The sequence below is a fragment of the Hypomesus nipponensis genome, chromosome 9, assembly GCF_054491055.1.
Source record: "Hypomesus nipponensis isolate SF chromosome 9, ASM5449105v1, whole genome shotgun sequence".
NCBI classification, from domain to species: Eukaryota; Metazoa; Chordata; class Actinopteri; order Osmeriformes; family Osmeridae; genus Hypomesus; species Hypomesus nipponensis.
This window is the reverse complement of record NC_140369.1, coordinates 24,772,827-24,798,189: the sequence shown is the minus strand read 5'-3', so window position 1 is coordinate 24,798,189 and position 25,363 is coordinate 24,772,827. Positions and strand designations below refer to the sequence as shown.

The 25,363-nt window shown below is 45.8% G+C and overlaps 2 protein-coding genes across 2 annotated transcripts; both read left to right on the top strand.

The window, feature by feature from the left end:
* The first annotated feature begins 5,599 nt into the window (after positions 1-5,599).
* On the top strand, positions 5,600-19,284 carry LOC146273939 (peroxisome proliferator-activated receptor delta-like). The gene is made up of 7 exons (XM_084704463.1): positions 5,600-6,773; positions 12,572-12,723; positions 13,047-13,185; positions 13,851-14,074; positions 15,085-15,291; positions 15,683-15,926; positions 16,207-19,284. Exons 1-7 carry the CDS (start codon positions 6,308-6,310, stop codon positions 16,452-16,454), a joined length of 1,680 nt encoding a protein of 559 aa, XP_084560589.1. The 5' UTR covers positions 5,600-6,307; the 3' UTR covers positions 16,455-19,284.
* Positions 19,285-20,397: 1,113 nt separating this feature from the next.
* Positions 20,398-23,063, top strand: rpl10a (ribosomal protein L10a). Its single transcript, XM_084704531.1, has 6 exons — positions 20,398-20,461; positions 20,933-21,004; positions 21,278-21,358; positions 22,057-22,205; positions 22,409-22,581; positions 22,848-23,063. Exons 1-6 carry the CDS (start codon positions 20,457-20,459, stop codon positions 23,016-23,018), a joined length of 651 nt encoding a protein of 216 aa, XP_084560657.1. The 5' UTR covers positions 20,398-20,456; the 3' UTR covers positions 23,019-23,063.
* Positions 23,064-25,363: the final 2,300 nt, after the last annotated feature.

Genomic DNA, 25,363 nt, shown 5'->3' with positions numbered 1-25,363 from the left:
GTAATCGTTAGCCACTAACTAGCGACTACGCTACTAGGTTTTCCTACGACGGTAAGATTGATTTATTACGTACTGTATTACAAGCTAGCTAGTTCCAGACTAGTTAGCTAGCATTCTTACTTGGCCAGTGAGCTTTCACAGTGTGGTAAATGTGCTAATCACTAACATTATACATTTACAGTTGACGTGCTATTCACCTTCTGTGTTTGTCAACGTTAGTTTGTTGACCAGTCATGGGGGTGTTCGAACAAAGAAAGATGGATTTTGTTGTTGTGGAATCTGACAGCCGTCATGTGAAATTGGAAGCAGATGGACAGTAGCTGATCATATGTCGGCCGTGGTGACCCGGTGCGATCACGTTCTGAACCCACTGAACGTTATCTGGCGTAGTCGTTATCAGTAGGTGACTCGCTGGTGCTATCGTTGGAAGCGATGACATCTAAATATTATCTGAACGATAAAGTGAATGGAAGGGTAAGCACGCTTAGCGTAATTACCGCTCCCTGCAGTTTGATAAGACCATAACCCAAAGCTGTTTCCACCGGTTCTTGGCGCTATCTACGATCAGGGAGACAGATTCCCCAGGGAGAAAAAAGAAAAGCAGTGGAAGGTAATTCCAAATGAGGTTTTATTTGAAAAGGTAAAAAAAGAAAGTAATACATTTGCACAAAAAAACCTGGACAATTAGTGTCCTTGGATAGACTTTACACTTTCCCGGACTGTTGCTCAAAAAAAAGAACAATCCCGGGAAAACCAGGACGGGTGGCAACTGGCAGCCCTACCCCAGTGAACTGTGTCGGTTATCGTAGCACTCAGTGGTGGACCCCTGGTGCCTACACTCTTGGATGCCCAGAGTGATCTGTTTTATAAAGTCCCTTCTAGGCCCTTCTGGGGTGCCCGTTCAGTGGAGAAAACAAGCCTGTTATTTTGAAAGTTTGTATAGTGCATTTTATGGAAAAGACAAAGAAAAAATAAGTGATGAATAGCTCTAATGAAGGGCCTGTGCACCAGTAGAGCTGTATGTCTAGCAACACTCTAGAACCCCATCATATGCAGCTGGTGCCCTTTTGAAATGTTTCGCCCCTGCCGCTCAGATAGCCTAAGTCCGCCACTGGTAACACATGTGTTTCTGCTGGACTTGTTTGTTTCAGTTGTTATTGTGACTGGATAGAGACAATCCTTACGAGGATAAATTATGCTGGGCGCATACTGTAGACCTGATGCTGGGATTATCATCACATATCCTCTTTCTGTTCTTAACCAGGGATTTAATCTAGTCAAATCAAATGTTATCTACATAGCCCTTTTTACAAGCACTGTAACAGAGGGCTTCGCATAGAACTGTCCCATAACCAACCTAAACCTAAATTCAAGTTGGACATTCACTCATAACCATTCCTTTTCATTTTCTGTGTTGCTTCTTTCCCCTTCTCCCCCCCCCCCCTCTTTGCTCTCTCTCGTTTTCACACACACACACACACACACACACACACTCACACACACACACACACATACACACACACACACGGCTTGGTCTTTTGTCTTGGCACCCCCTAGTGCAGCTTGTTATGGAAGTGGGTAACCCTGCCTGTCTGGTACAGTTTCCTTCCTCCCTAAATGCTCCAGCAGAACATGTCAACCCTCACTGTCCGTCCGAACTAACCTGTCTTCCCTCATCTCGTCTCTGCTGTCTGTCTGTCAGTAGAACCTGTCTTTCCTCCCCTGTCTGTGGGTTTGTTGGGGGCAAGTAGTTGAGAGTACTGCTATGCGCCCCAACTACTCTCTTCTTACATGTATACACACACATTCTCACACACACATTCTCACACACACATTCTCACACACACATTCTCACACACACATTCTCACACACACATTCTCACACACACATTCTCTCACACACACTCACACACACACACACACACAGCGTTATGATAGAAACTTGACCGACAATCATACTCGCTGGGTTAGAGTTGCTCGGAGGTTAGCAGCTCAGAAACAACATGACTGTGTTCCAGAGAACCTACCCAAGCCCAAACCTTAACTCCAGTCCCCCCTAAACTAAAGGCTCATGCGAAGAGACTTTTATTAGAAATTGACCCAAAACGTGGATTTTTTTTAAACATTGTTTTGCAGAAGTCTGGGTGGTAGCATTGGCAATACAAGTATAAGCTAATCCTTGGATCTTTAAAATCTTTAGCGACTTCGCCATCCGTCTGGCTTTTGAAACTGTCTCCATCGCAAAATATATGATCTCTTTAAGTGACAATGTGGCAGGAGGGCAAGTCAACCATTTTAAAAATCAAGTAAGGTGGAGGTAATGTTTCCTCATCTCACATAATATCCTCTAACATTTATTTGTGGAGGTCTCTCTGTCCAACAGCAGCATTGCGTCAGAGTGTTAAACAGGGTTTTACGTGGACTGCAAATAGCATTCTTGGTGAACTCAACAACAACAAAGAAGCCTATCCAATCAGATGCCCAATTGAGTCAGTTAGCTTATTCTCGGTTTAGGGGTCGTCGGGAGGGAGGCTTGGGGTTCTGGTTATGTGATCTTTGGTCCTGTAAGAGTGCTAAGGGGAGCCATGACACAGGTTGTTGGTAATCTAGTTAACAGATCATCATTTTAGTCTCAAGCTAATTTGCGATAGGATTGTTTGAGATTATGCCTACAGGAAACAGGCCCAGTCATGGAGATGTACTCAGAGCAGATGTGGATCTGGGTGAAGCTCGCTATCTCTGCTGGTAGAACCTGAACGAACCCATGGAGCTGACAGCCCTGTGGTTACACAGCAGGCTGATGCAATAATGATTAACTGAGACTGTGTGAAAGGCTAGGATCAACAAGACGTGCTGACTCATTCAGGGGAATATTCAGTTAGTTTGACGAAATAATGACCCATACGTGTACCCACGTTACTGTGGTGTGTTTGTCATGAACGCCCCGGGCCAGCATGTGTGTGTGTGAGCATGTTTGTTTAAGACACAAATGCCTTTGCCATGGTCGATGTGTTCCAAGGTACAGATTTTAGTTCTACTGCTGCAAAGCCAGGTTATGCTTTGTGAAAGGTTGTTAGGTTACAGTTCAGAACTTGTTTGGGGTTCATAGCATCGAGTGCAATATGTTGAGGACATCATAGTTTAAACACCTGTTTAGCTGTAACCTATAGAATGCTTGTGGGAGAACTGTGCTTGGCTGGGGCATTTCAAAGGTTTCATCGCAATTTGTGAGTCATGAATTTAACTGTTGTCAGAGTCACTAAGCTTATTAAGCCTTTTGGAAATTTTGGTTAAAACATTATGTACTGTGGCCTGAGATTCAAACCTATAGAATACCAATCCAGACCCAATATGAAACATCAGTTGGTCTTTGAGACTGGCAGGTTTCCATGAACTTTTGTCCTAATAAATAGAAAGATAGAGTATGACTTGTCTTCCCTCAACCTGTTTTACTGGTTTTCAGGATCCAGCTTACTGCACACAAATTATTTACTTTCCTGTTGAGGAAAGAATACTTGGATCTATTTAAGATGTACAATGGCGTGTGGTGGGAGTGGGGGATTAGCCAAATGATAAACTGAGATTATCTAGATTTTATTGATTCATCCTACTTTTGGCTGTCAGCAGTAGGCTGACAACTCCAGTTTTGAATAATGATGAGGTTTGTCGATGTTTCCTGTGCTCAGTTTAACACACTCCTTCTCGTTTTGGACCATGTGTTATTTATTTATTTACCACAGATGTGGGTCAGGGGTCACCCCGCCTTGACAAGCACAGATGCAACAGAGGGGTGGCATTCTGTTTGCTCATCAGATGAGAAGGACACTAAACTCCCTAGTATCAACAGTTAACCATTACTGAGAAAGTGTTCATATCATATTATCCCACAGCCACCCTGTCAAATCAAGCCTTCTTTGCTTGCTTCGGTTTCATGGTAGATTGAACTAAGAGAGGGTTGGGTTGGTGGAAGTAATGAAATCGAAACGTATCCAGTCCCTCTCACCTCAGTGATTACCAGGAGAGGAGGAAGAAAGGATGGATTTGATCGTGTTCGAACTGGGCCCGTGGGACTGTGTGACTGTCCTGACCAAACAACTGACCAACCATGGATACTCAGCTGTCCTGTCACTCACCGACTTTATGGTGTTTCTGTTTGTCAGAGGGTCTCCCAACTCAAATTTGGTTCAACCAAATAGACTTTGAATACGCAGCTATTCTCCACAACGCTACACTTAACGTGGATTTGCTTGATTTGCCATCTGCCATTTTAAGTTGCCCTTAAATATAGTCTTGACCCTGTTTAAAAAGACCCTGTTTTAGCAAAATTAGCAATTAATGAGCTCAAAGTGACATTGTAATTTTACAACCACGGGTTTTACAGGGTTAAAGGCTTGATTAAGAAATATTTTCGAACTCTTGTTTTGTCCTTAACCTCACTAGTTACCTAACCTTGTGAGACAGCTAGATTTGCGAAATCACGACGACGCAAAAATGTTTCTTGCCAGGCACCAAGTTATTCATTGGCGCTGCTGGCAGCTACGTTTGAAGTTAGCCTGTGATAGACGGTGGTACACAGATTTATCCTATCACCTGCCTAGTGTTTTTCTCAAATACAGTTTTCAAAGGTGACTTCCTAGATGGATTTGTGTAACAAAGCATCTGGTGAGGCAGGTTACTAGTTACCACATCCCGCAAACTCTCTGCAGCTCTCACAGTTAGCTCCTTTAGTCCAGCCCATGGACTAACCCTAACACTAACCCAGCCCATAGATCATCCAATGCCTAACCCTCCCCATAGATTATCCCCCTCCAGCCAGCTCTCAGTCCATCCTAATCCACTTTATTCAACCCGGGGAAATGAATGCATTCTTTGGTTTTGTCTCAGTCGCAACAAAGCCAGGGATTGTTGGACAAGATTTAGAACTATGATTGCCTGTTTCTGCATACTTTATGTTTACGGGGCTGGTGTCAAGGATTTTCGACTGGACATATTATGTATTTTTGGCACTATTTGACAGTGTATGTCACTGTTGTGTTTCTTGGTGGGTCTACTAGTGACCTTACATACAGCAGACTTTACAAATAGAAGAAGGTAGTGGTTCATCGGAGCTGGGAATTACAAAGAATAAAGAATCTCTCAAAATGAAATAGCACCTGTCTTTATACAGCCACTTGTTTTGTTCTTTCGTTTCCCCCATTAAATACACAGGGGACAGAGGAACAGTGCACTTCGGCACGCTACAACATTCTAATGGCTGTTTGTCTCCCTGTGCATACACACCCTCCATACCTACACACCTACTCATCACACACACACACACACACACACCACGCTAAGGCCAGTGGGGGAAAGAGCAGGGCCATGCAGCAGGAAGTGTGGTGAAAGGTCATTGGTGCTGGCTGGTCATCTCAACTGAGGCCTCAGAGCCTTGAGCTCCAACACCAGACAGCAGACCACCACAACAACAGGTGTCCCCAAGAAAACACCAGCCCAGCATGTTCTATGGCCTGGAGGCTAGCTGGGTGTGGGTGTGGGTGTGGGTGTGTGTGTGTGTGTGTGTGTGTGTGTGTGTGTGTGTGAACTCTCTGTCCTAAATCTCATCTCACCTCAAACACACACACACATGTCAATGCTAACACATCTAAAAAGACTCTCCTGTCTGTGTTAGCGATTAAGCAAATATATTACTGGGACTCAGTGGCTAACAGCTGGCTCTCATCTACCGCTCACAAGCTCCAGGAGCCCAGAACCAGCTGCCCTCTGACCTGGCCTGCATGCTCCAGGTCTGGCAGGACGTTGTCTCTGTCTCTCCTGTCTGCCTCCCAAGGTGCTGCTCACGGCCCCACCAGCACAGCTGCCTTGAAACGCCTTTGAATAGAACCAGGTCAAATCCCCTGTTTCAAGTGTTTCCAGATGGACTCGATTACACTAATACATGCCGGCCTTTCATCATCTGAATGTTTTTGATTGAGGAAAATAGGCAATGTGATGGATACCTGTTTATGTGACGTGCGGTCTCATTTTGCTGCCAGGTGACAGGTTGTGATGTGGGAATGAATGTCTTGAGTGTTCCTGAGTGGGAACATGTCCTGAGTGGATATATGTCCAGTGATATTTAGAGGTTGTCCTGCAGTGTGTAGGTCTTCTCCAGGACTACTCAAGTAGCGCTTAGTGGTAGTAGTATTATTAATATACATTAGTAGTAATAGTACTAGTATAGTGTTAGTACTAATATACTAGTAGTCTGCACAACATCATGCTAGAAGTGAAGGGCCGCTTGCAATTTTTCTTCCGTCGATGAAAATGAATGATATGGTCCTGGACTAGGACCACCGAAGGTCCAGGTGAGAGAAAGCCATGCGACACGCAATCCCTGGTTCTGACTGCCTTCCCCCTCCTCTCCCCAGCAGAGGGCCCATGTGATGACCGAGGGGGGCTGAGGGCGGGGCTGGAGCAGCCACCCAGCAGCATGGAGGGGCCGGCCGTCCTACCGCCACTCCAGAACGAGAATCCGCATCGGGAGCGGAAGCGGCGCGGTGGGAAGGCGCAGCGCCTCGGCCGCGGCACGGCCGCAGAGCGGCAGGAGGGGAAGGGGAGGCGGGGGGGGACGCCCCCGGAGGACAGGAAGGCTTCCCCGCCGACGGAGCTGGAGGGGGGGGGGGTGGCGCCCGACTCCTGGGACATGGACTCCCATGACGGGGAGGAGCAGGGGGAGAAGGGGAGCCGCGGGACTCCCAGCACGGACAGCCCTGCCCCCTCCAGCAGCTGCACAGGTGAGACGCTGGCCTCCCGCCCGGCATGAGGTTAGCCCCTCCTCCGTACAGCTGCGGTCGTTTGATGTTTGTTTTCAGAGTGGGATCCTATACCACTACAGCATGACACAACACAGTCTGATCTGAAAACCTTCGCCCTCCACGTTCTCAGATGGTGGGACATAGAAGGAGTAGTTTGTTTCTTCTGGTAAAATGTACCTCCTGAATGATATGTTTGAACTGTATCTGTATATCCTTGAACTACTGACAAACTAAGCTGATGAATGGTATCACCTTTTTAAAATCTCCTCAGAAATGTTTCCACAGTGAATGAAAGTGTAAAAAGTCAGTTTAAACCGCTATAAGATGTAACTTTATTCATCCCGAAGGAAATTCCTGTTCCATAGATCGCTCACAGGTTACAACAATGCTCGAAAAGAACAATAATAAGAATAAAAGACAATATCATAATAAAACGTAATTGTACGAAGTGGTAAGTGCTACGGGAGTATATACTAAAGGTAATACATTCATTAATTGCACATAATATTAAACTAAACGGTCCTATAGTATGTCAGAAGAGGGAGGAGTTGGACAGTGGGATGTCCACTGGGAGGAACATGGGTGTTCTGTGGAGCACCTTGGTGCTCTCGGTCTGCCCCTGGAGGTGCTCTACTGTGCCTCCGCTGAGGCAGGGGATGGGAGGTGTAATCCTGAATAGAGTTGTTTTCTCTCTCTAGACTTTCTGCTTGTTCTGCTAGCGCCACAGGCATTTGCTGTGCAGTGAAACTAGAGACTAGCCGTCTTAACAGGAGCCAGAGTAACACTGTAACCCATTTAACGCATAAGTACTTTCTTTTGGGTGGAATTTTCATCATTAAACCTAAGTGATTTTTCTCACTGTATTGGCTGTACTCGATAGTATAGGCTTATTTGATCCGAACAGGGCCCTTCATTTTGGCACTTCTCCTACAGCAAGTAATTAACTTTGAGTTTTAAGTCTCTCTAAAATCTGCAAAACACAAAAGCAAATAGAAAAAAAGGAATAATTCAAAACCAGCATTTTTATGCGGCATCGCAAAGAAAAGGTAATCTTGACTAACTGAAGCACATCTCGAACTGACAGCATGTTCTGACCTGTGTTAAACACATCCCAAATGCTTCAGATATGTTAGCTACATTTGTGTGGCCTAGTTCTCAACAAGCAATAAGAAGGGTGAACCTTGTGTCCTTCTGATGGCTCCAATGACTTTTCCTCCAGATACAGAAACCCTTTGATAAAGAGCCTCTGTTTGTGTTTGCTTAACGGCTTGCCGGCCTAGCGATGGTTAACTCCACTTCCACCCAGAGCTAGAAGCACACTATCGAGTCCTGAGTAAACAGCAGCCTTCACTGTGTTCGCCTCCAGGGCTCTGTCTGCCCTGGAGCAGTTAGGCCTACCACAGCCTTCACCCTGTAACATCCAGTGTGGGATACAACCTTCTTTCATGGCCCTGCCAGCGCTGGGTGAACTGCCACAGCTTGTGTCTGCGGCTCAGCTTAAGCCTGGCGGCTGGCGAACGTGCCCTCTCAACCATTTCAACCATTTCCCAGCAGTCTTTGATGTTTTTTTCCCCCAGCAGCCTCACATATATACAAGGGAACAGGGGCAAGAGGTTCGAGGGGAAGGGCTTGAGATTGTTCATACTCAAGGAGAATCACCTGCTTGAAGGGTTTTACTATTTCTAACAAATGATTCCTGGGAAGTAACGTTTCAATTGCTCGTAAAATGATGGTCTGTATCCATGTTAGGGTGTATCTGTAGAATAAGACTAGATTTCTTCCGCTTTTTGTTCTGTTTCCAAGCAAACCAATGGTATGAAAAATATTGTTTCCTGGAAGAAATGGCGTAATAGTGCAAGGATGCTTTTGGCAGCAACTGTACAGTCCACAGTTGCTAGTACTGCTCACTAAAGTCAGTATAACTAAACAGTAGTGAAGAATTGGCAGAGGTAAGTCAGAGAAGTGACTTATCAACCAGGTTCTAGAAACGTTAAGTACATGCCACATGGTAAGCGGATACCTCATTATGTTCTTACAAGCTCTGTTTTGATTTGTAACAGCCTTCATCAGGATCCCTCGTCTCCTGCTGCCAGTTCCAGTCTTGTACTTAGTTGAGTGTTTAGTGTGTTTGCCTTGGCAGATGGATGATTGTACATTTTCATCGGGGGCTTGTGTTGATCACCAGTGTTTGAGTCTAAAGATCAGGGCCGTTGAGGTTTTTGGGCCATGATTTTATCCCTAAACATCAGGATTTAGTCTTGACTAACATTACATGTAACATAAGGGCTGCACGATTATGGCCAAAAGGATCATCACGATTATTTTGATCAATGTTTAGATCACGATTAATTATCACGATTATTTGTTGATTTGAACCTAAACTAATTGTATTGTCACATAGGCTAATTATAACTACTTTCACATCCATATTGTGCTACATTCCTGCTATTTTACAAATACACTGTGTGCACAATTACTAGGCAAGTTGAATTTTGTGACGATTTGTTTTATTTTTTAACAAATACATTGCTCTCGGTCAATCCAAAATGTCAATAAATGTCAAACCTGACTAAGAAAGTAAAAGTGAGGTTTTGGCTTTCTTACGAGAATATCTATGTGCGCACAATTACAGGGCAACTATTAGTGTGCAGAATTATTATGCAACTAAATTAAAAACGATATTTCCCATCTCACTTCTTTATTTCCATCTGTTAAAGTGAGAATAATTAACAAACAACTCAACATTTTCAAATAAACATTTCTGACGTAAAAAAATTCAGATCAGTGACCAATATAGCCACCCTTCTTTTCAATAACAGTAATAAGCCTTCCATTCATGGAGTCAGTTTCTTGATCCGTTGATGATCAACGTTTTGTGCAGCAGCAACCACAGCCTCCCAGACACTGTTCAAAAAGGTGTACTGTTTTCCTGCACTGTAACTATCCTGTTTAAGAAGTAGCCACGCAATACTTCGATGCATGCGATGGAGCATTGTCCTGCAGAAAAATCATGGTCTTCTTGAAAGATGACCACAAAGCAGACAGCACAGCTTTGGAGTGGGTGTGACAGACAAGGTCAGTAATGCCCAAAACCTCTTCAACTATATTTAATTGTGAAATACTTCAACTCATAACATTAGTCATTGCTGTGTCTGCACCTGACTGTGTAACAGACAGTTAGCACAGCAGAACCTAGCGAACCATGAGGAAGACCCCGGTGAGCCTGCTACTGGTGGAGCTGTCCTCAGGACTCACCCAGAGCACCTCCCCCTCCCACCCGGCCCACCTCCCTCTCACCTCTCACCCAGCCCACCTCCCTGTCCCACCTAGAGCATTTCCCTCTCCCCTCCCACCTAGAGCATTTCCCTCTCCCCTCCCACCTAGAGCATTTCCCTCACCCCTCCCACCTAGAGCATTTCCCTCTCCCCTCCCACCTAGAGCATTTCCCTCTCCCCTCCCACCTAGAGCACTTCCCTCATCCCTCCCACCTAGAGCATTTCCCTCTCCCCTCCCACCTAGAGCATTTCCCTCTCCCCTCCCACCCAGAGCAGCCCAACTCCCTGCCTCAGCCTCATAGCAGCTTAGCCTGAAGAGGTCAAGAAACTAGTGAGCCCTCACAGTTTGGGAGTTATTGTCGCTGGCTGTGTGTCCCTCCACCAATTGCTAACCTGTCCCTAAAATGTCCACATGTGTTGATTTTGGCTTACCTAGTTTCATTAGCTTTGAAAAAACAGCAGATTTAGTACTTTTCTAGACTATTTCTGCAGTAAGTGCAGTTTTGTATCATAGTTGTTTTTGTTCACATGTTCATGAGAACCACTCCCCTGAATCTGCCCCCTACACCTGAACATCCCCACCTCATCATTATCATCCGGCCTTACCACAGTAGGCTCCCCGTTGTCATGGAGATGTGCACATATTTGAACTGGGGGCCTTACCCCTAGACATGCGGACGGCAGCAGCGAACCTTTTCTGGGGGTCTCCAGCCCCTTGCATTCCTAGCATACCTCCAGAGCTACGCTGGGAGAGGACCTCAGGAGGAGAGGACCTCAGGAGGCGGGCTGGAGCCAGGGACCCCCAGGACGAGAGCTGTGAGAAGCGTGCCAGTGCTGGACAGCTGGAAAGATTCCTAAAGTGTTTAACACTATGGCCAGCGTGTACTGTGGTCACACACACACGCAGTACATGCTGTCTGTACGGCATATGGTGCGTACACGCACATGTATACATAGACACAAACTCTCTGAGAGAGGGGCGACAGGATTTTCACGTGCACAGCAAGTTGGGTAACTTCTCTGAAGTGTATTTATAACACAAGTCAGTCACATGCTCTATGGTACTGTCTGTGCTGGATTTGACCAGTAATGTTGTTGGAACAGAGGAGGGCAACAAGTGCCAATCTTTACCTGGATGTCTGGAACGTCATCTGAAGTCTACCGAGCCAATGGGATTGGTGCCACACGGGCTGGTCTGGAATGTTAGAAACTGCTGGTCTACTGGGATTTTCACGCACCACTATCTCAAGGGTTTACAGAGAATAGTCCGAAAAAGAGAACATATCCAGTGAACGGCAGTTGTGTGGACGAAAAATGCCTTGTTGATGTCAGGGGTCAGAGGAGAATGGGCAGACTGGTTCGAAATGATAGAAAGGCAACAGTATCTCAAATAGCCACTCGTTACAACCAAGGTATGCAGAATACCATCTCTGATGGCATAACGTGTCGAACCTTGAAGCAGATGGGCTACAGCAGCAGAAGACCACACCGGGTGCCCCTCCTGTCAGCTGAGAACAGGAAACTGAGGCTACAATTCGCACAGGCTCAACAAAGTTGAACAATATAAGATTGGAAAAACATTGCCTGGTCTGACGAGTCTCGATTTCTGCGACATTCAGATGGCAGGGTCAGAATTTGGCGTAAACAACATGAAAGCATGGATCCATCCTGCCTAGTACCAACGGTTCAGGCTGGTAGTGGTGGTGTAATGGGGGGGGGGATCGTTTTTGGGCACACTTTGTGTCCCTTAGTACCAATTGAGCAACGTTTAAACGCAACAGCCTACCTGAGTATTGTTGCTGACCATGTCCATCCCTCTATGACCACAGTGTACCCATATTCTGATGGCTACTTCCAGCAGGATAATGCACCATGTCACAAAGCTCAAATCATCTAAAACTGGTTTGTTGAACATGACAATGAGTTTACTGTACACAGTCACCAGATCTCAATCTAATAGAGCACCTTTGGGTGGAACAGGAGATTCACATCATGGATGTGTGGCCGACAAATCTGCAGCAGTTGCGTGATGCTATCATGTCAATATGGACCCAAATCTCTGAGGAATGTTTCCAACACATTGTTACATTTACATTTAGCAGATGCACTTATCCAGAGCGACTTACAGTAAGTACAGGGACATTCCCCCCCGAGGCAAGTAGGGTAAAGTGCCTTGTAATTTTTTGACATGGTCGGGAATCGAACCGGCGACCTTCTGATTACTAGCCCGGTTCCCTAACCGCTCAGCCATCTGACTCCCCTGTTGTTGAAAGTATGCCATGAAGAATGAAGGCAGCTCTGAAGGCAAAAGGGGGTCCAACCCGGCATTAGCAAAATGTACCTAATAAAGTGGCCAGTGAGTGTATATCTTGGCTTATAGCTGACCATCTCCACCCCTCTGTCTGTCTCCCTCACTCTCCCTCCCTCTCTCTCTCTCCCTCTTTTGTTCCCTCTCTTCCTATCTCTCTCTCTCACTCTTTGTCCCTCCCTCTCTCTCTCCAGATCTGTCCCAGACATCTCCCCCGTCCCTCAGTGACCAGCTGCAGCTCGGGAGGGAGGAGGGAGCGGGGGCAGGGATCAACGTGGAGTGTCGTATCTGCGGGGACAAGGCCTCGGGGTTCCACTACGGCGTGCACGCCTGCGAGGGCTGCAAGGTAGACACACGAGAGGAGGAATCCTCAGCTGCAGCAGCAACTGTGGTTTTTCTTCCAAATGGCTGTTCTCCCTTCCTTAATCCATCCCTACTTATCTCTTCCCCTGGCTGTATTCCTCCCGCCTGCCCTTGTCTGTCCTCCTGCTCCCTCCCTCCCTCCCTCCCTCCCTCCCTCCCTCCCTCCCTCCCTCCCTCCCTCCCTCCCTCCCTCCCTCCCTCCCTCCCTCCCTCCCTCCCTCCCTCCCTCCCTCCCTCCCTCCCTCCCTCCCTCCCTCCCTCCCTCCCTCCCTCCTCCTCTCTCCTTCCCACCACCTCCTCCTCCAGGGGTTCTTCAGGAGAACCATCCGTATGAAGCTGGAGTACGAGCGCTGTGAGCGCAGCTGTAAGATCCAGAAGAAGAGCAGGAACAAGTGTCAGTACTGTCGCTTCCAGAAGTGTCTGCTGCTGGGCATGTCCCACGACGGTGAGACACACACACATCAAAGGACCTGCGCACACACACACACACATCTATGGACCTGCACACACACACACATCTATGGACCTGCACACACACACACATCTATGGACCTGCACACACACACACATCTATGGACCTGCACACACACACACATCAAAGGACCTGCACACACACACACACACACATCAAAGGACCTGCACACACACAGACACACACATCAAAGGACTTGCACACACACAGACATATCTATGGACCTGCACACACACACACTCGCTCACAGTCAAAAGTCATTTTATTGATCAGATATAGAAAGTGAAAATGTTATCTGGAGGAATTGCTTGAGACAAGGCTCCAGTTAACAACATAGCACACTGTCACACACTAACCTTATCAATGGACATTATAACAAATATCTCATACAGACACTACACTGCCTATCATCACAATCCAGGCCATTTTCATGATGGCAGATCAGGCACATCCTCAGTTAGCTTACATACGGTCATGTCATAGTGACACGGTCCTGTCATAGTGACACGGTCCTGTCATAGTGACACGGTCCTGTCATAGTGACTCGGCCCATATTCCCTGGTACTGTTGACGAGATGCTCTCGGCATAGTAAGAAGAAGGGAAGTCCAACGTGGGCCTTTCTCTCTGGTTGCGCTAGCTATCCGGTACGGGCGCATGCCGGAGGCGGAGAAGAGGAAGCTGGTGGCGGGGCTGCTGGCCGGGGAGGAGGGCGGAGGGAACAGCCCCGCGGGCTCCGACCTCAAGACCGTGGCCAAGAGGGTCAACGACGCCTACCTGAAGAACCTGAACATGACCAAGAAGAAGGCTCGGGGCATCCTGACGGGGAAGACCAGCTCCAACCCTGTTCAGTTTGTACAGAATGTAAACACGCTGTTACCTTCATGCTGTTGTCTGTCAGCGCGTGGGTGAGTGGGCGAGTGGGCGGGTGAGTGGGCGAGTGGGCGGGTGGGTGGGTGGGTGAGTGAATGAGTGGGTGGCTGAGTGACTGACTGGATGAGTGACTAGATGAGTGACTGGATGAATGACTGAATGAGAGAGTGACTTGTTGACCTAGTGGATGAGTGAGTGACTGGATGAGTGACCGAGTATCTTCATTAATTGCATTCTTACTTCCATTACATGACACTCACCTACAACTTTTATACAGTTTTCTCAGATCAGCAAACATTGAAGGAATGTCACTTCTACTTAGTCGGGGTTAGGGCGAGGGTTTGTCTGGCCTGGTCTTGGTGTGACAAGCCCTGGAGTGTTATCAGTGTTTTGTCTCAGTGACGAGGACATGGGAAGGGGCCAGACCCTTGTAGACGAGGTCGTCTCATACGAGGAAGTGTTACAATCTGTCTGGACAGGCTGTGGGCGTGCAATGCAAAGTCCTCCGCAAAGTCTTTAACGGTGAACTCGTATGCGCAATGGAGATTTTACAATTTCATGTAATACAACTTGTTGTTCATCCAGGATGGACAATTTCTCTTTGGCATCACATTCCAATGAAAAAGATCCCATACACAGATAGTAGCGTGCATTCTCCATTCATTCTAAACATTCTAAACATAAAAGGGTATTAGTAATTCACTCCCAGCCCCTCCCTCCCTCCCTCCCTCCCTCCCTCCCTCCCTCCCTCCCTCCCTCCCTCCCTCCCTCCCTCCCTCCCTCCCTCCCTCCCTCCCTCTCTCTCTCTCTCTCTCTCTCTCTCTCTCTCTCTCTCTCTCTCTCTCTCTCTCTCTCTCTCTCTCTCTCTCTCTCTCTCTCTCTCTCTCTCCCTCTCTCCCTCTCTCTCTCTCTCCCTCTCTCTCTCTCTCTCTCTCTCTCTCTCTCTCTCTCTCTCTCTCTCTCTCTCTCTCTCTCTCTCTCTCTCCTCTCCCTCCCCCCAGCCCTTTGTGATCCATGACATGGACACGCTGTGGCAGGCGGAGAACGGGCTGGTGTGGAACCAGCTGGTCAACGGAGCTCCACCCAACAGGGAGATCGGCGTGCACGTGTTCTATCGCTGCCAGTGCACCACGGTGGAGACGGTCCGCGAGCTCACCGAGTTCGCCAAGAGCATCCCTGGCTTTGTGGACCTCTTCCTCAACGACCAGGTACGGATGAAGAAATGTGCACACTGTGTACCGTTTAGAAAAGCGCTTTGAGCTGGACGCATGAACCATCGTAAACTGAAAGTCAGTGGTTGTCAACCCTGGTTCTCAGGGACCCCTGTTTCTCATTCTAGATGTTTCTCTGCTCCAACACACCTTATTTGGGTGAATGGGTTATCTAGCTTGTTCATTTGAATCAGGTGTGTTGGAAGAAGGAAACTTCTAAAGCATACAGGACAGGGGGTCCCTGAGGACTAATTGAATGCGTGTGTGAAATAGTGACATAAAAATAAAGAATGACTTGTTGATCACTACTTCTGGTTGTATCATGAACCCACACAAAGTAAACCTCCCATGTCGTAAACATGACTGCCCTTCTCCCTCTGGGCACCAGGTGACGCTCCTCAAGTACGGCGTCCACGAGGCCATCTTCGCCATGCTGCCCTCGCTCATGAACAAGGACGGCCTCCTCGTGGCCAACGGGAAGGGCTTCGTCACCCGCGAGTTCCTGCGGAGCCTGCGGAGGCCCTTCAGCGAGATCATGGAGCCCAAATTCGAGTTTGCCGTCAAGTTCAACGCCCTGGAGCTGGACGACAGCGACCTGGCCCTCTTTGTGGCCGCCATCATCCTGTGTGGAGGTACGGCAGCTCACGAGAGACCGAGAGCGGCGATGTCGGGTCCCAAACCGAGGGTCCAAAATCTGTGCCGACTGTTGAAAATGTTTCTCCTGTTTCCATTTATTGGGAGAGGCTGTTTGGCTTCGCCGAGCAAGCAACAGGCCGACTTACCGCCTGAATCACTCACTTTGCTTGACTGCAAAACATGAATAGTAAAATACGATGATATGAAATTGTGATGCAGTGAACTCTAACCCCCCTCCCCCCCTCTCCCCCCCTCCCGTCCTGCCTTCCCCTCCAGACCGACCAGGCCTGATGAACGTGAAGCAGGTGGAGGACATGCAGGACAGCATCCTGCAGGCCCTGGACCAGCACCTGCAGGCCAACCACACAGACTCCACCTACCTCTTCCCCAAGCTGCTGCAGAAGATGGCCGACCTCCGGCAGCTGGTCACCGAGAACGCCCAGCTGGTCCAGAAGATCAAGAAAACCGAGTCGGAGACGTCGCTGCATCCTCTCCTCCAGGAGATCTACAAAGACATGTACTGACTTGTACCAGAGGGAGATCTACAAAGACATGTACTGACTTGTACCAGAGGGAGATCTACAAAGACATGTACTGACTTGTACCAGAGGGAGATCTACAAAGACATGTACTGACTTGTACCAGAGGGAGATCTACAAAGACATGTATCGACTCGGACCAGAAAGAACCAGGCGGGATTTGGCCAGGAGCCTGTTGGGTCAGAATTGAACTGAAGGCTGTTTCTGACATTGACTGGACAGGACTGGGCTGTGGTGTAACGTTCTAACCTGTACTATGTCAGGTACTGTGTCTTTTTCTGATTGGGAATCAGAGAGAGAGAAATGGTGCAAAACTGCTATGAAACCGAAAAGGCGGAGGAAGGTATTAGCGCGCAAGTTTATTTGCTGTTGATACACGTGTCCGTGTTTGGGTCAGTGCAAGTCCATAGCCCTTTCAGTGAAAAAGTAACGCTTTGGAATTCACTTCACAAATATTGTGAATCCTAACTGGCCTATCAGAGAGCATGTCAGAGCTTTAACCACGTGGGGAATAAACCAAGAGATGTTTTAAGTCTAAGTGCCCTAAGGAGATACAGTGCACCATGTGCCGTGCTCGTGCGCGGCAGACTGCATGGGATAGGGTGGGTGTTGTGAATCAATAAGTTGTTTCACGACCAAGCATAGGTACACGTGTGTACCATGCTTTCCTCTGTTAATGGACGGACAAAAGACCGTGCGAGCTGTTGCCTTACAAGTAGTATTCCAGGTGAATAACTTCACGGCACACCCAAAAACGACATCAACAAGACTGACTGTCTTCTATTTTTGACATGGATAAATCAACATCACTATTTTTATAAAACAGATTTTGTAGTTGTCTCTCTCTTTACCCTCACAATGTGTGAGTTTTGTATAATGGATCATTCTTTACCCTCAGTTGAAGGGTTAACTTTAGCTATCAGCCTTTGTTACCAGCTGTTGATGGGTCAGAAGGAAGTTGATTGAGGTGATGTTACAAAGTTGCTAGAACCAGTCAAAGCATTTCTGGCACCTTGTTGAACTTAAGTGTGCTTCAGTGCTAACGGGAAGCAAACATCATGGGTTAACAATGTCCCAGTTCACCTATCACCACAAGGATGCATCTCCACCCTGTACCCGCGTCAGTGTCCTCGCAAGCTGCTCCCTTCGTGTGTACTCGACCGCATGCCCCATGACCTCACCACACTTATCAGCCAATGAAAGATAAGGAGACTAAATCAATCCTAAAGGATGACTTGCATCATCCAAGAAGCCAAGTGTGCCCGCTACATTTCCAGGGTTGCTAGAGAATGGATGGAGTTTTAAGACCACTTAAAATGACAGTTGCTTTGATATGGTATATTCCCTCCCCCTCTACATCACTGAGTTTGGATCTCTTCCTGTCTGACAGGAAGCACCAGTGCGACATCACATCTCAGTATTTATCAATGGACATGTTTATAGATTCTTACAACTTCCTCACCTCAAACCTCTTATAATGTTTTTTGTTTCTCTTTGTATACAACTGTTGGGTTTAAAACATGGGAAAACGACTTATAATAATACTGTGAAAGATATCTATATATACCTGATCACAGGGTTTTGTGTATGATGTTTCATTGCTTGATTTCACTTTAATTCTGTTGATTGAAGAAGTTTTATTGATATCTTAGTTTTCTGCAACCATTTTTCTGTCAGGTTTATAAACCACAGATGTTGGGCCCATGTGAACTACCACTTTTTCCTCTGCAATCTCTGTTTAACATTCATCATTTGGCTTTAGTGTGTGATGGTTTTGAAAAATACCTTTAAAGGATTCAAAAGAAGAAGGCTAAGTTTTTTACCCCACGACAACCTTCTGCAACCTTAATTAGTAATCAGTTTCCTCTGAGCATTAGAGGACTCAGAAAGACCAATTGTTGAAAAAGCAGTGCTTCTGAATGACATGCCTTAAATCTGTGGTGTTAGTCAAACAGTCGGAATTTGGGGATTTGGGAAATTCTAAGAAACAGGGACAATGAGTAATATGTCAGTCAAAGAAACGGTAATTCTCAGTATTTAGGTCAAACTATTTGCAGTGTATCTCTGCAATACAGCACTTCCTTGGCAAAACAAAATGTCAATTTTATGCAAATCAATGTGTCTTTCTATTTGAACCATTTTAAATCAACTAAAACATTTGTTTTTTAGCTCAAGATAGACTTGTATTACTACCTGCCTATTAAAATGGCATGAGAAAGTGCCAAATATTTACCTTAATTAATACCCTGCTATACCTCTGAAAAGCACTTCGAAGACCACTTTCGTATAATAACTAATTGTCTATATTTAGGCGCAACTTACTAGTTGCATCAAAATGTCTAATATTTAGTTTTTAACATTTATTCAATCAGTTATGGATTTGATCTTGAACATAACTGATATTTCAGATGAAAATTATCTGTATCAATCATTCTAAAGTGAAGTGGCTTATTTGTTATTATGTTGTTCTCCATTCTTTTCAAGTCCTGAATATTTCTTTTGCTTCTCAAATAATTTGACAGTGGCCGCACATACTGAATTCCAATAAAGCTAGCAGCACTGCAACTTAATTTGAGAAGAAATCTATTGAGTTAAAATTGTTACATAGGGTCACTAAACAGTCTACAGTTGCCATGTAATGGCAGCAAAGTGTACACAATGTTAGTACATTGCACAAAAACTATCAACGGTTGTTAAGTATTTTACCTACAGCAGAAAAACAGTTACCTTGTTTGGTATGGATGGAATTTCTACTTTTTCCCCCAAATTGTCAATAAAGTACTTTGGGTTGTTTTGATGTGCCTCCTCCTTTAAACTTTGTTCGTCTTGATTTCAGTGATTTAAGATTCACAAATGAACATGAACATTATCATTGTGACCGCAGAATCATCTAATACATGACTTAACCCATCATTGAATATTTACCACATTAGATGATGATTCCATGCTTGACCTCATGGAGGCTTGAATGCATACAGATCGCCCCTTGACATAATTTGTCCTCGTGTAAATAGTCCCCAAGCTCTATTACATGCGCTGCTATCTGCACGTGTGTGAAGGAATGTGAAGGACACTGAACAACAGAATGTGATGTTCCTTTGTCATCTACGCGTGATGGATAAACAAAAACACCCAGATGGAGGTACAACTGTTTTAGCTACAGAGTATGTCCTTGTTTCAGAGTTTCTGGGTTTGTTGTTAATTGTGTGTGGGTTATCTGAAGTGGAATGAGGGGTGTGTTTGAGGTGTTTGACGGCTGGGCTGGCCCCTGGTTTCCTTCCTTAGACAGTGTTTCCTTTGTTGAGGCTCCCTGTGTGTGCCTGTGTGTGTGAACTGCACGTGAACCCAGCTAGATAATGCATTCTGCAGATGTGTGCAAACACAATGACTCCCCAGAGACCTTGATGACCCCTACAGCTATTGTTTTTCAGGTCTCTGGTTAGGGTCCAGTTTACCAATGAGGGGACTGTGTCTGCTGGAAGGTTCACATCCAGGTTTGCATGCCTCTCCCTGGGAACATGAAATATGACTGAGGTGTGTCTGGACCACCTTGGCTGGGTCCCCTGCTGTCTTTGAATGAAGAGAGAACTGTTTATGTTTCCAAGCATTAGGTTGACAGTTGGGGTGCACATGTGGTTGTTCTCTGACTTTGGACTTATGGAGGTTTTTAGTTGTGTTGATTTCTACAGGATTGTTGGTGAAATCAATCATTCAAATCAATCATTCAATTGTTGATTTATGAATGAATGATGATTAAATCACCCATCAAGACTCAGATCAGGAACGTTAACGCTACGTTATAGGCTTTGCGCAGGTCTAAAATACATATTTTGTAAAGCTTTCGACGCTTTGACAATGCGCACAAACTACAAAAATGGCCGCACAAATGGTGTGTGAGTACGTCACGGAAGTACGTTTAAAAACCCAGACCGGCTTCCGTTCTGCCTTTCTTTCAGTTGTCTGTCGCGTGCGAACAGAGCCGTCAAAATGAGGTGAGAATGATTTCCATTCGATTATTTGCTATGCTGTTTAAAAACAAATAAATGGAAGGCATAAGGGTTACATGCACGAAACACATCAGATTCAGTGATGAGTTAAATTTTTATATGTAGAATCTAGTGAACGAAACGATAGGAAATGGTAGGGCTAGGCTAACTGGCTAGTATGGACTTCAGTAAAATGGCAAGCAAATCTATGTCCATCCTACGTTTTCCCCGAAATTATTCACATCGGATTATAACAGATGTAATAAAACGCACATAAGGAATAATGTAGTAAAAGTATTGAGATTGGATGAATATTTTGTGGGGAACTAGACAGTCAATATGTGGAGGGTTGTACACTGATGTTTGGCCGCAGTTGGCTTGTGCAAAGGTAGCTTGGTTCAAATGTATTGATGAATATTTACATTTGTTTTAATATGTATGCAATCCGTAACTGTTTTGAATGTTTCTTGTCAACAGCAAGATTTCCAGGGACATGCTGTATGAGGTGGTGAAGGAGGTGCAGGCGGGAGCGCTGGCCAAGCCTCGCAAGTAAGGAAGTTTTTCGTGTTATAACTAGTTAGTTGGAACAATGCAAATTACCCCCTTGTTGACTCGGGTTTATCATTTGTTTGCTTTAGGCTAAGTTACTTTTTTCTAAGAGTTTTTCTTGACCTTCTGCCTAAAATACAATGCCACACATGATTGTAGCTCCACAAGTTTGTTTCAATTAAAACCTTTTTGTACTGGCAGTGTTAGGGTTAGGACAATTGAGGCACTAAGCATATATTAAAAGATGCTAAGTTGTTTCCTGTGTCCCTGAAGGTTTACAGAGTCGGTCGAGCTCCAGATCAGCTTGAAGAACTACGACCCCCAGAAGGACAAGCGTTTCTCTGGCACCGTCAGGTTGGGCCCCTTTCCCGTTCAAACCCAGGCTTCTGTCGGCGTGCCCCGCCCCATCCTGACCAGAACCCTTTAGATAGGACAGCCTAGTTTGGCGTGAATATTTCCTCACGTGTCTCTGAACTTGCGGGTTCTGTCAGAACTGGCGGAGTGGGCCGCGCTGTGCAGAAGTGTCTTGGGTAGTCTGACTGGACCTCCTCCGGGGGCTAGCAGACGGACCCCTACCCTGGGTCTTAAAACATGAGGGGAGGCAAAGGAGGGGCCCTCGTGCCCCTCCTGAGCCGACCATTTTAATCTAACAAAATGGTGTTGCTGGCGGAGTTCCTGAAGAGAAGCCAGTGGAGAGGTTCGGGTAAGACCCCAGAGTTGAGCTTTCGGCGGTCTGTATCTGTTCAGTTTTGGTTCGTCATATCCAGTTAATGTGTTTACTATCATACAGTCACTGGTACTCCCATTTATTATTCTTTTCTAACTGAAGTGACTTCAGTTTACACAGTCACAACTGTTACTTCACGATAAGCAGTCTTGACAATGTCCATTTCTGCTGCCACTGCTCCCTTCAACGTGACGTGGTTACCACTATACATTTAATTTGACCTTATACACGCACTTGGTACACTTACACTACCCTAGTCATGTTATTCCCTTGGATGTTAGCTTTTTTTGCGTTAAAGGTGTGATGTTGGTGTCCCTCCCCCCAGACTGAAGACCACCCCCAGGCCCAAGTTCTCGGTGTGCGTCCTCGGAGACCAGCAGCACTGTGACGAGGCCAAAGCTGCCGACATGCCCCACATGGACATTGAGGCCCTCAAGAAGCTCAACAAGAACAAGAAAATGGTCAAGAAGCTTGGTGAGCCGGCCCCTCCATCCTGAACTGCATGTTTTATACTTCCCACCAACCTGTCAGTCTAGGCATGTTATGGTCTTAACAAGTTTGTGTTCACCTCTGTGCTCCTGTAGAAGGAAGTATTGGGCAGTATTGAGTGACCTGCCCTAGAGTTCCAGCTTGTCTAATGTGTTTTAACAGAAGTCGTCTCTCTCTCTCTCCCAAAGCCAAGAAGTATGATGCCTTCCTGGCTTCCGAGTCTCTGATCAAGCAGATCCCTCGTATCCTGGGCCCTGGACTCAACAAGGCGGGCAAGTTCCCCTCCCTGCTCACCCACAACGAGAACCTCAACACCAAGGTGGACGAGGTCAAGTCCACCATCAAGTTCCAGATGAAGAAGGTAGGCAGCTGTGTGGGGAAGGAGGAAATCTCAAATCCTAGAGAACATGTACCTTATTCATATGCAGTTTAGAGGAATGCATTTCCACAGTTCAGGACAGAATTGTGAAATCCAATACTTGATGAAGCAGAGCAAGTTGGTCATAAGGTCACAAGCTTCCAGAGAACTTTAAAATGGTCAAATGGCTCCCCTCATGTATGATGCAGTCCTGCGATCCAGCAGGTGGAGGATGAGCGTGTTCTGATCCCCACCCCGTGTCTCTCCAGGTCCTGTGTCTGGCGGTGGCTGTGGGCCACGTCAAGATGACCGAGGAGGAGCTGGTCTACAACATCCACCTGGCTGTCAACTTCCTGGTGTCTCTGCTCAAGAAGAACTGGCAGAACGTACGCGCTCTCTACGTGAAGAGCACCATGGGCAAGCCCCAGCGCCTGTACTAGTGGTCTGCTTTTATCCACAATAAAATAAAAAAACTGGAAAATGAACCATGTTGCCTTGTCTGTCCTAAAGCTGTTTTGAGTTTTAATAGACATTTTTAGATCTGCAATTGTTGGTCAGTTCATACCTGCAAATTACAATTTAGTCACTTGGCAGATTATCCAGAGTGACTTATAAAAGTAAAGGGACATTCTCCCTGAGGCAAGTAGGGTGAAGTGCCTTGCCCTAGGACAGTAATTTGGCAAGGCTGGGATTTGAACTGGCAACCTTCTGATTAATGGTCTGATTCCCTAACCGCTCAGCCATCTGATTCCCAAATGAAAGGGAAATTTATAGTGTTCATTAGTTTAAAATTAAGAATGGTTATTTAGCGAATATTTGCAGTTTATTTGTATGGATTGTTTTCAGGCCATGGTTATAGGTCAGTGGCAGAATTCACTGTCACAAGGTCTAAGATTCCATCTAAGGTTTGGATAAAAGCATCTGACAGTTCTCAGTGCAAAGGATCTTGCTGTTAATTCTGGTTGTAACTTTGTTACTTGGGATCATTCTTTTAGTTGCTCGATTTAGTCCATAAATGAGCTATATTCAGTTCAGAGGTAAAGGGTAGGTGATCAAACTTAACTTGACTACCTGCTACAGTCCAGAGATACTGGTGACTGTAAAAAAAAAAAAGGGGGTAGTTTTATAGTGAGTTGTCATGAGTAGTGTACAGGGCGACTTGTATATGATGAAGGATAAGTTTCCTTCTAGGGCTCAGTAGGAAGTACACAGCGATCATAATCTGGTTTTGTAGGATAAGTAGACAGTGTCATTACCCATACAGTCCCAAGTCTTACAACTGGAAGTCCCACGTGCAGTATATAGACTTGACATCTGCAAGATGACCTTTGCTTAACAAGTGATCGCCTGGGAAACAGCTATCACTGCCATACAGGTGTATTGCATGAAGCAACAAAGACTGACGCACATTCCAGAGTTCAGTGCTGTCTGAGCCATAAGCACTGATTTGTTTATTGTATAAAAACAGCCATACGGTCCGATTCATTCTCCATCACCATATTCTTAACACATGGGTGACTGCATACTGTATGTGGCACCAAGGTAGTGGGACAGGCCTGCATGCTGCAGCCTGCAGGATCACTGCACATCCAAACTAAATGATCGTTAGTGATCTCCACCCGTCCGGTGATGAAACACTTCTGTCCTGAAGGGGAGCGGTCTCTTCCAGGGGGACAGTGCACCTGTCCACAGGACCCATGGGGTCACTGAATGTTAAAGTGGTGCAAATCTGGCTGTGGCATTTGCAGTCATCAAAACACAGATGTATCCCCTTGTGTAAAACACTGTTGTAATTATGAAGATGGAGAATGATTATGGATTATAAGATTGAAAATGAACCTCTTGATCACCCTTTTTACTTTTAAATGCTATATTACTGAAAACCAGATGCAAAGCTGTTGACTGATTGGTATTTCCACTGATATGTAGAAGATATTAAGCCCAAAGTGCAAATCTGGATATACGGGGGCTGAGGGTGAGAGAAGACTGTGTGTATATGATTCTTCCATAGAAAACTACAAGGCCCAGATATTATGGGACAGATTTATGACCCTATGCTCAGCAGCCCTGTGCAGATGGATTTCAAGGCCAAACGTAGGCCCAGAAAGTGGGAGACGCTTGTAATTTATATTCTATGACAATTGACCAACCGGGTGCGAATGCATGAATGCATCTGTGACCAACTATAATGTACCAATAGCAAAATCACACAACTGATAAGGTTTTGATATATAAGAGGAATGTCCGGAGAAACATTCCAGTCTGGTCCCGGGAACCCACTCTGTTGGAATCTCTGTCACTCTGAATTCTAATAAACACTTTGCATCAGAACTTGTTGAGTTTCAGTGCTGTTTCAAACTTTGAGAACTGGTTGAAGACAGAACATATTTCACGACACCCTCCATTAGTGTATGTTATATATCTACATATAATTTGGTGGCAGTAAAGCTGCTGTAAACCGATATTTTACATTTACAGAGCTCTAACACATTAGATTTGGTTTGGGGAATCAGGTTAGAGGTAGCTTTTTCAGCTCACACAAGGTCATGGATCAACTACAGTTTTTCTTATGTAATCCTAAATCCCAACACTTTTATAAAACAAGACAAGTGACATGGAAGAACTAAAGCACCAATCGACTGGTTTGTGCCTGTTGACTGGGGTCACGTCTTTAATCTGAGACAGGAGGCTGCCATGACACTTAATGAGATTATCTCTCTTCAGCAGGAGCAGGAGACGACAAGAGTCACGGCTCGAATGACCTCGCCTCCATCATTTTCATATT